The sequence below is a fragment of the Pristiophorus japonicus genome, chromosome 13 (genome assembly GCF_044704955.1).
Source record: "Pristiophorus japonicus isolate sPriJap1 chromosome 13, sPriJap1.hap1, whole genome shotgun sequence".
Classification (NCBI taxonomy): Eukaryota; Metazoa; Chordata; class Chondrichthyes; family Pristiophoridae; genus Pristiophorus; species Pristiophorus japonicus.
The window spans coordinates 6,532,609-6,548,203 of record NC_091989.1 but is presented as its reverse complement, the minus strand read 5'-3'; the positions used below and the strand labels follow the sequence as shown (position 1 = coordinate 6,548,203).

The following is a 15,595-nucleotide window of genomic DNA, read 5'->3' as shown; positions in this document are numbered from 1 at the left end:
ACTGACCTTTGTTGTGTTTCCTTGTATTTCCCCCCTCCCCTTGCTTCTTCCACAGCTCCAGAGGTGCTTGCCCAGAAGCCCTACAGCAAAGCCGTTGACTGCTGGTCCATTGGAGTCATTTCCTACATTCTGTGAGTAAACGTTCTCTTATAGAAGTGTAATGGAGGTGAGCTCCGAGAACAGCCAGTGCAAGTCACACTGGCCTGTGGTGCCTTGTGATGTGTTCTGTGCTGGAGACAGACTGTGACAGGTGATCTAAAAGTACAGGTGCACTATTTATGTTAACCTTGATTCAGCACCCTCGCCTCTGAGTCAGAAGGTTGTGGGTTCAAGTCCCACTCCAGGGACTTGAGCACAAAAATCTAGGCTGACACTCCCAGTGCAGTGCTGGGGGAGTGCCGCACTGTCGGAGGTGCCGTCTTTTGGATGAGACCTTAAACTGAGGCCCCGTCTGCTCTCTCAGGTGGACGCAAAAGAGCCTATGGCACTAGCGGGGGTGGTGTGTGTTATCCCCGGTGTCGTGGTCCAATATTTATCCCTCGGTTAACATGACTAAAAACAGATTATCTGGTCATTATCACATTGCTGTTTGTGGGAGCTTGCTGTGTGCAAATATATTCAAAAGGAGTTAGATGTAGTCCTTACTAATAGGGGGATCAAGGGGTATGGCGAGAAAGCAGGAATGGGGTACTGAAGTTGCATGTTCAGCCATGAACTCATTGAATGGCGGTGCAGGCTCGAAGGGCCGAATGGCCTACTCCTGCACCTATTTTCTATGTTTCTATGTTTCTATTAAATTGGCTGCCGCGTTTCCCACCTTACAACAGTGACTACACTCCAAAAGTACTTCATTGGCTGTAAAGCGCTTTGGGACGTCCGGTGGTCGTGAAAGGCGCTATAGAAATGCAAGTCTCCTTTTTTCTTATTAAGTCTCTCGGTCAGCTGGTTTTTGAACTTAGTATTTCCGAATCATTATTTATTTGGCATTTTAATGGAATCTCCATCAGACAAAAATATTCCAGTCCAAAAACAGTGTTACTGACAGAAAACAATTATTGCTTGGAGTCTGTCCCACACAATCACAGATAATTCTAAATTAAAGGCTATTTTGGGAGACAAATAGTTTTTGGCTTGTATTGCTTTGATAATACAATAAAGGAAAGAAAGACTTGCATTTTTATAGCACCTTTCATGTCCTCGGGACATCCCAGCATGCTGTGACTTTTTGAAGCGTGTTTACTGTTGTAATGTAGGAAACGCAGCAGCCAATTTGCACACAGCAAGCTCCCACAAACAGCAATGTGATAATGACCAGATAATCTGTTTTAGTGATGTTGATTGAGGGATAAATATTGGCCCCAGGACTAACTCCCCTGCTCTTCTTCCAAATAGTGCCATGGGATCTTTTACATCCACCTGAGAGAGCAGGGCCTCAGTTTAACATCTCATCTGAAAGACTGCACCTCCAACAGTGCAGCACTCCCTCAGCACTGCACTGGGAGGGTCAGCCTAGATTTTTCTGCTCAAGTCCCTGGAGTGAGACTTGAACCCACAACCTTCTGATTCAGAGGCGAGGGTGCTGCCCACTGAGCCACAATAGACTATACAAGGCTTTGAATATTGCGTCTAGTCCTGCTCCGCAAACTAAAATGATATCCAATCTTGGGGGCTCTTAGTTATCCAGATTGACTCAAGGAGCTAGGACTATTTTCATTCGAGAAAAGTAGACATTGAGAGGTGTTTACAATGATGAAGGGATTAGATTCTGCCGAGCTGAGTAGGTTATTTGGGATGGATAGGGTTGGGAGAAGTACCAGGCATGAGTTTAAAATATGTAGGCAGAGAAGTCAGATGTTAGGGAGTGCTTCCTTTCACAAAGAGCCATCACCCTGCGAACCAGTAATCCCGAGACCTGGACTAATGATCTGGAGACGTGAGTTCAAATCCCACTGCGGCAGCTGGGGAATTTAAATTCTGTTAATTAAATAAATCTGGAATTAAAAAGCTAGTGGTGACCATGAAACTACCAGATTGTCGTAAAAACCCATCTGGTTCACCAATGTCCTTCAGGGAAGGAAATCTGCCGCCCTTACCAGGTCTGGGCCTATATGTGACTCCAGACCCAAAGCAATGTGGTTGACTCTTAACTGCCCTCTGAAATGGCCCAGCGAGACACTCAGTTGTACCAAGCCTCTACGACAAAATCAGCACTGTGGGAGCACCTTCACCACACGGACTGCAGCGGTTCAAGATGGCGGCTCACCACCACCTTCTCAAAGGGGCAATTAGGGATGGGCAATAAATGCTGGCCTTGCCAGCGACGCCCACATCCTGTGAACAAATAAAAGAGAGAATGGAATACTGAAGCGTGCGGTGATTACAGATTTCCTGCTGTCCATTACAAGGGCACTCTATTACTGTGAACGACCTTCTCCTGTAATGGAGGGTGATAGAGAACAGCACATGCGTTGATTGTTAACAGCGAGCAGGATGTCTTCTTTAGAAAGTTCCCACTACCCAACAGCCTCAGAAGAGGGCTGAAGTGCTAGCATTTGAGGAAGTATGTTCATGTGTGTCACCCCAAGATCTATAAGAACATAAGAACATTAGAATTAGGAGCAGGAGTCGGCCATACGGCCCCTCGAGCCTGCTCCATCATTCAATAAGATCACGGCTGATCTTCAATCTTAACTCCTCTTCCCCGCCCGATCCCCATATCTCTTGATTCCCTTAATATCAAAAAATCTATCAATCTCTATCTTAAATATACTCAATGACTGAGCATCCACAGCCCTCTGGGGTAGAGAATTCCAAAGATTTCACCACCCTCTGAGTGAAGAAATTCCTCCTTGTCATGTATTCAACTATCAATGTAACGTATGTATAAGCTGACCTAAGTTGTACACCTTATGAATATTGACCACAAGGGAGTGAACTTGTGGGAGACACTCCTAACCTGGACTTTCCGGTATAAAAGGGGAAGCTCCACCCACCTTCATCACTTGAGGTCTTGGTAATAAAGGTAACTGGTCACAGAGTGACCTTCTCTCAAGTATGGGCCTCGTGTGCATTTATACTGTATAGTAAGGACATATCATTGGCGACAAGAAACTGGGATTTAAACCACGCGAGCATGGCCACTAGCAGCACAGAAGAGAGGTACTGTGTTGGTGATGATTGGGACGACTTTATTGAGAGACTACAGCAAAGTTTTGTCACTAAGGAATGGCTGGGACAGGATTCGGCCGACAAACGCAGGGCTCATCTCCTGACGGTTTGTGGATCCAGGACGTACTCCCTGATGAAGGACCTTCTAGCGCCAGAGAAGCCGGCGGACAAGACGTTCGAAGAGCTCAGTAAGTTGATCGGAGAACACCTTAAACCGGCGAGCAGCATGCACATGGCGAGACACCGGTTTTACACGCGCCGGCGGCGAGAAGGGAAATGCGTTCCAGACTTCGTGGCAGATCTCCGGCGACTGGCGAGCCTATGTAAGTTCCCAGATGCATGCAGAGCGGAGATGCTGCGAGACTTTTTTATTGAGGGCATGCTGGGGTTTTCAGGAAACTGATTGAGACCAAAGACTTGACCTTGGAAGTGGCGGCTCTGATAGCCCAGACATTTATCTCAGGGAAGGAAGAGACCAGAATGATGTATGACAAAAATCTTGGCTCTAATGTGGCAAACGACCAGGGAGTCAACATTGTTAATGCGGCACACAGTTCTCTAGGCAGACAAGGGGATTCGGACATGCCCCAGCATATAGTCGAACCCAAAGGGGGAATTCAACAGAGACAATGGCTAGCTGAACGGTGATTCATGCCATTGCAGTGGACAATGCGGTCAGTAATGGGGCCATCAACACCTGTTAATGGTGCGCTTAAGGACAGTTACAGAGACAGTCAGAGACGATCGACTGGTAATGGACCTTTTGTTTCCAACAACGGGGCCTCCAGCTCATGCTGGAGGTGTAGAGGCAAACACCCAGCCAGAGTTTGCAGGTTTCAGGATATACCTGCAGAAACTGCAACGTCAGCGGTCACTTGGCGCGAATGTGCACAAAGCCTGCAGCCAGGTTGATGTAGGAGGAGGACGGGCCCTATGTAAGCCCTACGAGGCCAAATGAATACTGGGGGAAATCACTGGAAGCTGAAGTTCAGCGAGTTCATGTGGAGCACATATACAGTTCATACACCAGGACACCACTGATAATGATGAAAGTGCTCCTCAGTGGCATCCCAGTATTAATGGAGCTAGACACGGGGGGCCAGCCAGTCCCTGATGAGTATCAAACAATTCGAAAAGTTGTGCGTGTCCAAGGCCGGAGGCCAAAATTATTATCGATTGACGCACAGCTATGGACATATAGAAATGAGATAATTCCGGTGCTAGACAGCGCCACGGTAGTCGTGACCCACAAAGATTCAGAGAACAGGTTGCCACTCTGGATTGTCCCAGGGGACGGTCCCGCACTACTGGGGAGGAGTTGGCTTGCTGTCATGAACTGGAAATGGGGCGATGTCAATGCAATTTCTTCTGTGGAGCAATTATCATACTCACAGATCCTGGACAAATTTGACTCATTATTTCAACCCGGCATCGGCACTTTCATGGGGGCTAAGGTAGTGATTCATATAAACCCGGACGCCAGGCCATTACACCACAAGGCCAGAGTGGTGCCGTCTTGATGCGGGAAAAGATAGAATGCGAATTGGACCGCCTGCTGAGGGAAGGCATCATCTCGCCAGTCGAATTCAGTGATTGGGCGAGCCCGATTGTGCCGGTGCTCAAGGCGGATGGGTCGGTCAGGATATGTGGTGATTACAAGGCCACCATCAATCGGGTGTCACTCCAAGACCAGTACCCGCTACCGAGAGCGGAGGACATCTTTGCGACGCTATCCAGTGGCAAACTTTTTTCAAAATTGGACCTGACCTCAGCTTACATGACCCAGGAGCTGGCGAGTGAGTCGAAGAAGCTGACCACCATCACGACACACAAGGGGTTGTTTGAGTATAACAGATGTCCGTTCGGGATTCGTTCGGCCGCCGTGATCTTTCAGCGAAATATGGAAAGTCTCCTCAAGTCGATTCCAAGGACGGTGGTTTTTAAGACGACATCCTCATCACGGGTCATGATATTGAGAACACCTTCACAACCTGGAGGAGGTGCTACGCAGACTGGACTGGGTTGGGCTGCGACTGAAAAAGGCGAAGTGCGTCTTCTTGGCTCCAGAGGTAGAATTCCTGGGGATGAGGGTAGCAGCAGACGGGATCAGACCTACTGCGTCCAAAACGGAAGTGATCCAGAGAGCACCCAGACCCCGTAACACGACGGAGCTGCGTTCGTTCCTGGGGCTCCTGAACTATTTTGGTAACTTTCTTCCCAAATTGAGCACGCTGCTAGAGCCGCTACACGTGCTCCTACGCAAAGGTCACGATTGGGTCTGGGGGGACAGCCAGGAAAGGGCTTTTGATAGAGCACGCAATTTGTTATGCTCCAATAAACTGTTAACGTTATATGACCCGTGTAAGAAACTAGTTTAAACGTGTGATGCGTCGTCCTATGGGGTCGGGTGTGTATTGCAGCATGTGAATGCCAATGGTCAGTTACAGCCGGTAGCTTATGCCTCCAGAAGTCTGTCCCAGGCAGAAAGGGGCTACGGGATGGTAGAAGAGGAAGCGCTAGCATGTGTATATGCAGTAAAAAAAATACACCAGTACCTGTTTGGCATGAAATTTGAGCTGGAGACAGATCACAAACCCCTAATGTCCCTTTTGGCCGACAACAAGGCCATAAATGTGAATGCATCGGCCCGCATACAGAGGTGGGCACTTACGTTAGCCGCCTATGACTATACAATTCGGCACAGACCGGGCACTGAAAACTGCGCCGATGCACTCAGCAGGCTCCCACTAGCCACCGCTGAGGGGGCAACTGAGCATGATGCTGAGATGGTCATGGCTGTTGAAGCTTTCGAAAGCAAAGGCTCACATGTGACAGCCAGTCAGATTAAAGTCAGGACAAATAAAAACCTGCTACTGTCTTTAGTTAAGAAATGTGTCCTGAATGGGGACTGGACGGCCACGTAAGGGGCATGCCCTGAGGAATTTAAACCGTTTCATAGGCGCAAGGATGAACTCTCGATTCAGACCGATTGTCTACTGTGGGGAAACCGAGTAGTCATGCCCCAGATGGGCAGTGAGGTGTTTATCAGAGAACTTCACAATGAATACCCGGGTATTGTCATGATGAAGGCAATTGCCAGGTCACACGTTTGGTGGCCAGGGATAGATGCAGACCTGGAACTTTGTGTTCGCAGATGCAACACGTGTGCTCAGCTGGGCAACGCACCCAGGGAAGCCTCTGGTCCTGGCCCGCCAAGCCATGGTCATGCATCCATGTCGACTACGCAGGTCCCTTCATGGGAAAAATGTTTTTGGTTGTAGTAGACGCATACTCCAAATGGATTGAATGTTCCATTTTAAATTCAAGCACATCCTCTGCCATGGTAGAAAGTCTACGGGCAATGTTTGCCGCCCATGGTCTACCGGATGTCTTGGTCAGCGATAATGGCCCGTGCTTCACAAGCACTGAATTCCAGGACTTCATAGCAGGCAATGGAATCAACTATGTCAGAACGGCACCGTTCAAGCCGGCCTCAAACAGCCAGGTGGAACGAGCAGTGCAGATAATCAAACAGGGGATGCTCAGAATCCAAGGGGGTTCCCTACAAAGCCGCTTATCACACCTCCTGTTGGCCTACAGATCCCGACCACACTCGCTCACAGGGATTCCACCCGCAGAGCTGCTAATGAAAAGGACACTCAAAACCAGGTTATCCCATGTACACCCCACTATGAAAGAAATTGTTGAGAGCAGACGTCAGTCATAATGTGACTACCATGACAGGAATGCGAGGGCGCGATGTATTGATGTCAATGACCCTGTTTTTGTCCTTAATTACGCTGCAGGGCCCAAATGGCCTGCAGGCACTGTGATTGCCAAAGAGGGGAATAGGATTCTGGTAGTTAAACTTACCAATGGACAAATCTGCTGCAAACACATGGATCAAACTAAAAGGAGGTTCAGCAACCCCATAGAAGAAGCAGAGGAAGAACACGACGTAGAGTTTACTCCACCACAGGTGACCGAACACCGGAACCAAGTGGAGGAGAGTCCAGTCACCGTGGGCAGTCCGGACAAGCCTGAGGCACCGCAAACAGCAGACACTCAGGCCAGCGCCCAACAACCGGAGCCCCAACTCAGGCGCTCTACAAGGGAGCATAAACCACCAGAGAGACTTAACCTGTGGTCCCAATAAGACTTTGGGGGGGGAGGTGATGTCATGTATTCAACCAGCATTGTAACCCATGTATAAACTGACCTAAGTTGTACACCTTGAGAACACTGACCACAAGGGGGTGAACTTGTAGGAGACACTTCTAACCTGGACTTTCAAGTATAAAAGGGGAAGCTCCACCCACCTTCATCACTTGAGGTCTTGGTAATAAAGGTAACTGGTCACAGAGTGACCTTCTCTCAAGTATGGGCCTCTTGTGCATTTATACTGTATAGTAAGGACGTATGATTCCTCATCTCAGTCTTAAATGGCTGACCCCTTATCCTGAGACTGTGACCCCTGGTTCTAGACTCCCCAGCCTGGGGGGAAACATCCTCCCTACATCTACCCTGTCAACCCCTGTGAGAATTTCGGATGTTTCAATGAGATCACCTCTCATTCCTCTAAACTCTAGAGAATATAAGCCTTGTCTACTCAATCTCTCCTCATAGGATAATTCCCCCATCCCAGGAATCAGTCTGGTGAACCTTCGTTGCACTCCCTCTATGGCAAGTATATCCTTCCTTAGGTAAGGAGACCAAAACTGTACACAATACTCCAGGTGTGGTCTCACCAGGGCCAGATGATCCCATTAGGTCAGCTACCACCTAAATGAAGGGCGGAACAGGCTCGAGGGATTGACTGGCCTCCTCCTCTTCCTAAGAGGGAGAATTAATCTTGATGTTGACATTTCTGATCATGACGATTGTGACATTTGACCCCAAATCAAAACCGAGGGTGATACTGACAGTTAATACACTTCACAACGCACTTGCATTGAGCGCAGGGCAGGTTGCTAGGTCACAGGTACCTTACCTTTGCTTTTTAAATGGAGTTTTTACATTTCTTGAAACACTGTAGAGGAGTCCTGGGTATAGCTAAAGAAGCACTGACTGCCTATACTACCTCGCTCCACACTGCCTTTAATTGCCTTCTCCTGCCCCGAACCCCAAAGACCCATGGGATTGTGAGCCGTGAGCGTGGCCAGTTTATAACAAAGCATCGTAAATTAAAAAAAAGAAAGACTTGCAATTATACGGTGCCTTTCACAAATTACAGGGAATGAAGTACTTCTGGAGTGTAGTCATTGTCGCAAGCAGGAATGTTGATAGGCAGGGTGACTGAAAATCCACGGCACCTCCATCGGTCTCCATCCCTAACACACGGACCGAGATCCAGCCTCGAGCTGGCTTTGTTGGCTCTCCGACAATGCCAGGTGTGTCCAATGTGCCTTGTACGGGGCGGCAGCTCCACCTGCTCTTCAGAAGGCCAGTGTTGCCATGGGCGATGCGAGGGGTGAGCGCCCCTGTGCTGGGAGTTGCTGCTTGCCTGGCTGTCGGGACCCGGCATAACTCTGAAGGCTGGCACGGTCCGTGGGTTGACGGGTACTAGCCTCGAGTTGGATGGATGTGGGCTCGGCTGGTGGGGCCCGCGCCAGGGAAGCAGCGCGGACCCTCGAGAAAAAGTGGATTCTCTTTAAAGACCGGTTTTTGATCTGGCCCCTGGACCGAGGGAGCTGATTGGGACACGGTCGTGATCGGAGGTGACGGGGGGCACTGGGGGAGGGTGGACATGATCGGTGCTGGGGCGAAGGCCCGATGGCAGGCACTGGATTTTCTGGCTACAGTTGGGCGGGTGAATGCCAGAGGGGGTGCAAACTCCAGCACTGGTGGGTGTGATCCCAGCATCCCAGAGAATTTCGAGGCCACTGTTCCTTGCCACTGCTTATCTAGCACTGGAGCGTATGAGGAGTCGCACAAGCGGCTGCTGGAGTGCCTTACAAACACAGAACGGTTACAGCACAGAAGGAGGCCATTCGGCCCGTCGAGCCCATGCCGGCTCTCTGCAAGAGCCCCTCAGCCAGTCCCACTCCCCCGCCCTTTCCCCGTAGCCTGCACAATAAAATTCCAAAAGGTACTTATCCAATTCCCTTTTGAAAGCCACGATTGAGTCTGCCTCCACCACCCTCTCAGGCAGCGCATTCCAGATCCTAACCACTCGCTGCGTAAAAACGTTTTCCTCATGTCGCCTTTGGACCTTCTGCCAATTGCCTTAAATCTGTGTCCTCTGGTTCCCGACCCTTCCACCAATGGGAACAGTTTCTCTCGATCTACTCTGTCCAGACCCCTCATGGTTTTGAACACCTCGATCAAATCTCCTCTCAACCTTCTCTGCTCCAAGGAGAACAACCCCAGCTTCTCCAGTCTATCCCTGTCACTGAAGTCCCTCATCCCTGGAACCATTCTCGTCAATCTTTTCTGCTCCCTCTCTAAGGCCTTCACATCCTTCCTAAAGTGTGGTGCCCAGAATTGGACACTGCTCCAGTGTTTTATACAGGTTCATCATAACTTCCTTGCTTTTGTACTCTATGCCTCTGTTTATGAAGCCCAGGATCCCGTAAGCTTTTTCAACCATCAAGTAATTCACTAAAACACCAAGTGAAAATGAACATAATTGGAGTCCTCTAGTGAGGTTACGGCGTGTGTTCAGAGGAATCTTGAATTTACTGCTCGTACTTCCTACAGAAACTAACCCAATTTCCTGAATTATACATCTACTGATTAAAAATATTGGTAGTTTCAATTTGTTGTCTGCAGGTTGAATATAGAAAGCATTATTAACCCTGTCACCCTGTTGAATTAACAGGAACTCCAGATGGTTTTGTAACCCAGAGTTTTGTTCTTATACAATCAAATTTAGGAACTTCACCCCAGGGCGTAATAAAAATGTAGAGTAAAACTGAAAACTCCATTTTAACAACTTTAAGGCACATCCTGCCATAAAGTGACATTACAAAGTTGGGCTAATAGTTTTGTTAGCATTGAGCATTCATTTGTTAATGAAGCTCTCAATATTACATCAGTAGGAAGTCCCCTTGAATTAGACGTTTGTCATGTTCAACCAAAGGTATAATTTGTTTTTTGTCCAACAATAGTCTTTTGTTGCCTGACGTTAATCCCTGCAGTGTAATCTTTCTATTGTTTAAATATGACCACACTAAGGGGCCGAAATTGGTTATGGCCGTTTTTGCGGGCGGTGTTACCGCCTGAATGCTGATTTTAGCGGCGGACGTTAGGCGCAGCCTCAAAATGTCAAATTGAGTTTTTCCGCCCAAAGATGAGAGAGCAGCAGTAAAAGTGGCATTGCACACTGACCCTCGGGCTCAGGAGACCCACTCAATCTCACAACGGGAGGCTGCTGGCTTGCGTCTTACGCACATTCAGAAGCTGAACTCCAAGCCATCGTCAACACCTTCACCGAGGCGTACGAAAGCATGGGCCTTGCACTAAACATCCGTAAGACAAAGGTCCTCCACCAACCTGACCCCACCACATTGCACTGCCTCCCGGTCATCAAAATCCACGGCGCGGCCTTGGACAACGTGGACCATTTCCATACCTCGGGAGCCGACTATCAGCAAGGGCGACATTGATGACGAGGTTCAACATCGCCTCCAGTGCGCCAGCGCAGCCTTTAGCCGCCTGAGGAAGAGAGTGTTTGAAGACCAGGACCTCTAATCTGCCACCAAGCTCATGGTCTACAGGGCTGTAGTGATACCCGCCCTCCTGTATAGCGCACAGACGTGGACCATATACAGCAGACATCTCAAATTGCCGGAAAAATACCACCAACGATGTCTCCACAAGATCCTGCAAAACCTCTGGGAGGACAGATGCACCAACGTCAGTGTTCCCGATCAGGCCAACATCCCCAGCATCGAAGCACTGACTACACTTGATCAGCTCTGTTGGGGGGGCCACATTGTCCACATGCCCGACACAAGACTCCCAAAGCAAGCGCTGTACTTGGAACTCTTACACGGGAAACGAGCCCCAGGTGGGCAGAGGAAACGTTTCAAGGACACCCTCAAAGCCTCCCTGATAAAGTGCAACATCCCCACTGACACCTGGGAGTCCCTGGCCAAAGACTGCCCTAAGTGGAGGAAGAGCATCCGGGAGGGCGCTGAGCACCTCGAGTCTCGTCGCCGAGAGCATGCAGAAACCAAGCGCAGGCAGCGGAAGGAGCGTGCGGCAAACCAGACTCCCCACCCACTCTTTCCCTCAACCACTGTCTGTCCCACCTGTGACAGAGACTGTAATTCCCGTATTGGACTGTTCAGTCACCTGAGAACTCACTTTTAGAGTGGAAGCAAGTCTTCCTCGATTCCGAGGGACTGCCTATGATGATGATGAGGTGAAAAATCGGGACGGAAAAAAGAACTAAAACTTCTCCGACCCCCACACACGCACTTCCCCGCTGTTATAACTAACGGAAAAATGCAGAAATAAAGAAAGAAAAAAGCTTACCTTGCTCCCTGGGCGATTGTGCCCGAGATCCACTGTGTCCTCACCACGTATCTCAGGCTGTAAGTACGCCTGCCGGTGAGGCCACCGTGGAGATCGAATATAGCGAGAGTGGCCACAAGGGGGCGCTGTACGCTGGATGACATCACCACGCGGGTGGCGTTCGAGGGTGGAGCGTGGCCTCTTGGCACCTCTACCAAAGACCCGACTGAATTTCTCCGGAGGCGCAGACGCCGCTTACTGCCGGCGGTAGGCATTTGCAGGCGGCAAAAAGAAACCAATTTTGACCCCTTACAGTTCTGGTCGCCATGTTATAAAAAGGATATCGAGGCACTGGAGAGATTACAGAGAAGATTTACAAGGGTGATATCAGAATTGTGAGAGTATACCTATCGGGAAAGGAAGAACAGGCTGGGTCTCTTTTCTCTTGAAAAAAGAAGGCTGAGGGGTGACCTAATAGAGGTCTTTAAAATTATGAAATGTTTTGATAAAGTGGACATAGAGAGAGTGTTTCCACTTGTGGGGAAGAGCAAAACTGGAGGCCATCAATATAACAACATCACCAAGAAATCCAATAGGGAATTCAGAAGAAACTTCTTTAAGAACATAAGAAACAGGAACAGGAGTCATCCATTCAGCCCCTCGAGCCTGCTCCGCCATTCAATAAGATCATGGCTGATCTGATCATGGACTCAGCTCCACTTCCCCGCCCGCTCCACATAAGCCTTTACTCCATTATCGCTCAAAAATCTGTCTAACTCCACCTTAAATATATTCAATGACCCAGCCTCCACAGCTCTCTGGGGCAGAGAATTCCACAGATTTACAACCCTCTGAGAGAAGAAGTTCCTCCTCATCTCAGTTTTAAATGGGCGGCCTCTTATTCTGAAACTATGTCCCCTAGTTTTAGTTTCCCCTATGAGTGGAAATATCCTCTCTGCATCCATCTTGTCGAGCTCCCTCATTATCTTATATGTTTCGATAAGATCACCTCTCACTCTTCTGAACTCCAGTGAGTATAGGCCCAACCTACTCAGTTTAAAGGTGTGCACGCGGAGGGGAAGTGGGTAACCACCAGACATAGGAAGAACACTCGGCAGGTAGTGCAGAAGCCCCCCTGGGAGTCCATCTCATTTTCAAACCCCCGATATTCACTTTAAAGTATCAGTAAGGACGATTCTGCCTCAGGGGAGTGCAGCCAGAGCCAATTCCACGGCACCACGGGTGGTTCAGCTGCACTGGGGAAGGGACAAAAAATAAAAGAAACATAGACATAGAAAATAGGTGCAGGAGTAGGCCATTCGGCCCTTCGAGCCTGCACCACCATTCAATAAGATCATGGCTGATCATGCAACTTCAGTACCCCTTTCCTGCTTTCTCTCCATACCCCTTGATCCCTTTAGCCGTAAGGGCCATATCTAACTCCCTTTTGAATATATCCAGTGAACTGGCATCAACAACTCACTACAGTAGAGAATTCCACAGGTTAACAACTTTCTGAGTGAAGAAGTTTCTCCTCATCTCCGTTCTAAATGGCTTACCCCTTATCCTTAGACTGTGTCCTCTGCTTTTGGACTTCCCCAACATCGGGAACATTCTTCTGCATCTAACCTGTCCAATTCCGTCAGAATTTTATATGTTTCTATGAGATCCCCTCTCATCCTTCTAAACTCCAGTGAATACAGGCCCAGCCGATCCAGTCTCTCCTCATATGTCAGTCCAGCCATCCCGGGAATCAGTCTGGTGAACCTTCGCTGCACTCCCTCAATAGCAAGAACGTCCTTCCTCAGATTAGGAGACCAAAACTGAACACAATATTCCAGGTGAGGCCTCAACAAGGCCCTGTACAGCTGCAGTAAGACCTCCCTGCTCCTATACTCAAATCCCCAAGCGATGAAGGCCAACATACCATTTGCCGCCTTCACCGCCTGCTGAACCTGCATGCCAACTTTCAATGACTGATATACCATGACACCCAGGTCTCGTTGCACCTTCCCTTTTCCTACTCTGCCGCCATTCAGATAATACTCTGCCTTCGTGTTTTTGCCATCAAAGTGGATAACCTCACATTTATCCACATTATATTGCATTTGCCATGCATTTGCCCACTCACCTAACCTGTCCAAGTCACTCTGCAGCCGCTTAGCGTCCTCCTCACAGTTCACACCGCCATCCAGCTTAGTGTCATCTGCAAACTTGGAGATATTACACTCAATTCCTTCGTCTAAATCATTAATGTATATTGTAAATAGTTGGGGTTCCAGCACTGAGCCCTGCAGCATCCCACTAGTCACTGCCTGCCATTCTGAAAAGGACCCGTTTATCCCGACTCTCTGCTTCCTGTCTGCCAACCAGTTCTCTATTCACGTCAGTACATTACCCCCAATACCATGTGCTTTAATTTTGCACATCAATCTCTTGTGTGGGACCTTGTCAAAAGCCTTTTGAAAGTCCAAATACACCACATCCACTGGTTCTCCCTTGTCCACTCTACTAGTTACATCCTCAAAAAATTCTAGAAGATTTGTCAAGCATGATTTCTCCTTCATACATCCATGATGACTTGGACCGATCCTGTCAGTGCTTTCCAAATGTGCTACTAGTTCATCTTTAATAATTGATTCCAACATTTTCCCCACTACTGATGTCAGGCTAACCGGTCTATAATTACCTGTTTTCTCTCTCCGTCCTTTTTTAAAAAGTGGTGTTACATTAGCTACCATCCAGTTCATGGGATCTGATCCAGAGTCGATACACTGTTGGAAAATGATCACCAATGCATCCACTATTTCTAGGGCCACTTCCTTAAGTACTCTGGGATGCAGACTATCAGGCCCTGGGGATTTATCGGCCTTCAATCCCATCAATTTCCCCAACACAATTTCCTGTCTAATAAGGATTTCCTTCAGTTCCTCCTTCTCACTAGACCCTCAGAGCCCTAGTACTTCCGGAAGGTTATTTGTGTCTTCCTTAGTGAATACCGAACCAAAGTATTTGTTCAATTGGTCTGCCATTTCTTTGTTCCCCATTATAAATTCACCTGATTCTGACTGCAAGGGACCTACACTTGTCTTCACTAATCTTTTTCTCTTCCCATATCTATAGAAGCTTTTGCATTCAGTTTTTATGTTTCCAGCAAGCTTCCTCTCATACTCTATTTCCCCCCTCCTAATTAAACTCTTTGACCTCCTCTGCTGAATTCTAAATTTCTCCCAGTCCTCAGGTTTGCTGCTTTTTCTGGCCAATTTATATGTCTCTTCCTTGGATTTAACACTATCCTTAATTTCCCTTGTTAGCCACAGTTGAGCCACCTTCCCCGTTTTATTTTTATTCCAGACAGGGATGTACAATTGTTGAAGTTCATCCATGTGATCTTTAAATGTTTGGCATTGCCTAACCACCATCAGCCCTTTAAGTATCATTCGTCAATCTATTCTAGCCAATTCCCATCATATACCATCGAAGTTACCTTTCCTTAAGTTCAGGAACCTAGTCTCTGAATTAACTGTGTCACTCTCCATCTTAATAAAGAATTCTGCCATATTATGGTCACTCTTCCCCAAGGAGCCTCGCACAACAAGATTGCTAATTAGTCCTTTCCCATTGCACATCACCCAGCCTTGGATGGCCAGCTCTCTAGTTGGTTCCACAGGCAGAATTGGTCTACAGGCAGAATTCAGGGAGCTAGGAATAAATTAAAGGGTAGGACCTCAAAGGCAGTAATCTCCGGGTTACTACCGGTGAAACGTGCTACTGAGTACAAGACTAGAAGGATAGAGAAGATGAACACGTGGTTGGAAAGTTGGTGTAGGAGGGAGAGCATTAAATTCTTGAGGCATTGGGACCGCTTCTGGGGGAGATGGGACCTGTACAAACCGGACGGGTTGCACTTCAACAGCGCCGGGACCAATATCCTCGCGGGGAGTTTTGCTAGTGCTGTTGGGGAGAG

At 48.3% G+C, this 15,595-nt stretch overlaps 1 protein-coding gene across 1 annotated transcript in view; it reads left to right on the top strand.

The window, feature by feature from the left end:
- The window catches only part of camk1da (calcium/calmodulin-dependent protein kinase 1Da), a 602,900-nt gene that overhangs the window by 482,573 nt on the left and 104,732 nt on the right, over positions 1-15,595 (top strand). Inside the window, exon 6 of the mRNA XM_070896562.1 lies at positions 56-131. Coding sequence (XP_070752663.1) covers positions 56-131 — 76 coding nt within the window. The remainder of the gene's footprint in view (positions 1-55; positions 132-15,595) is intronic.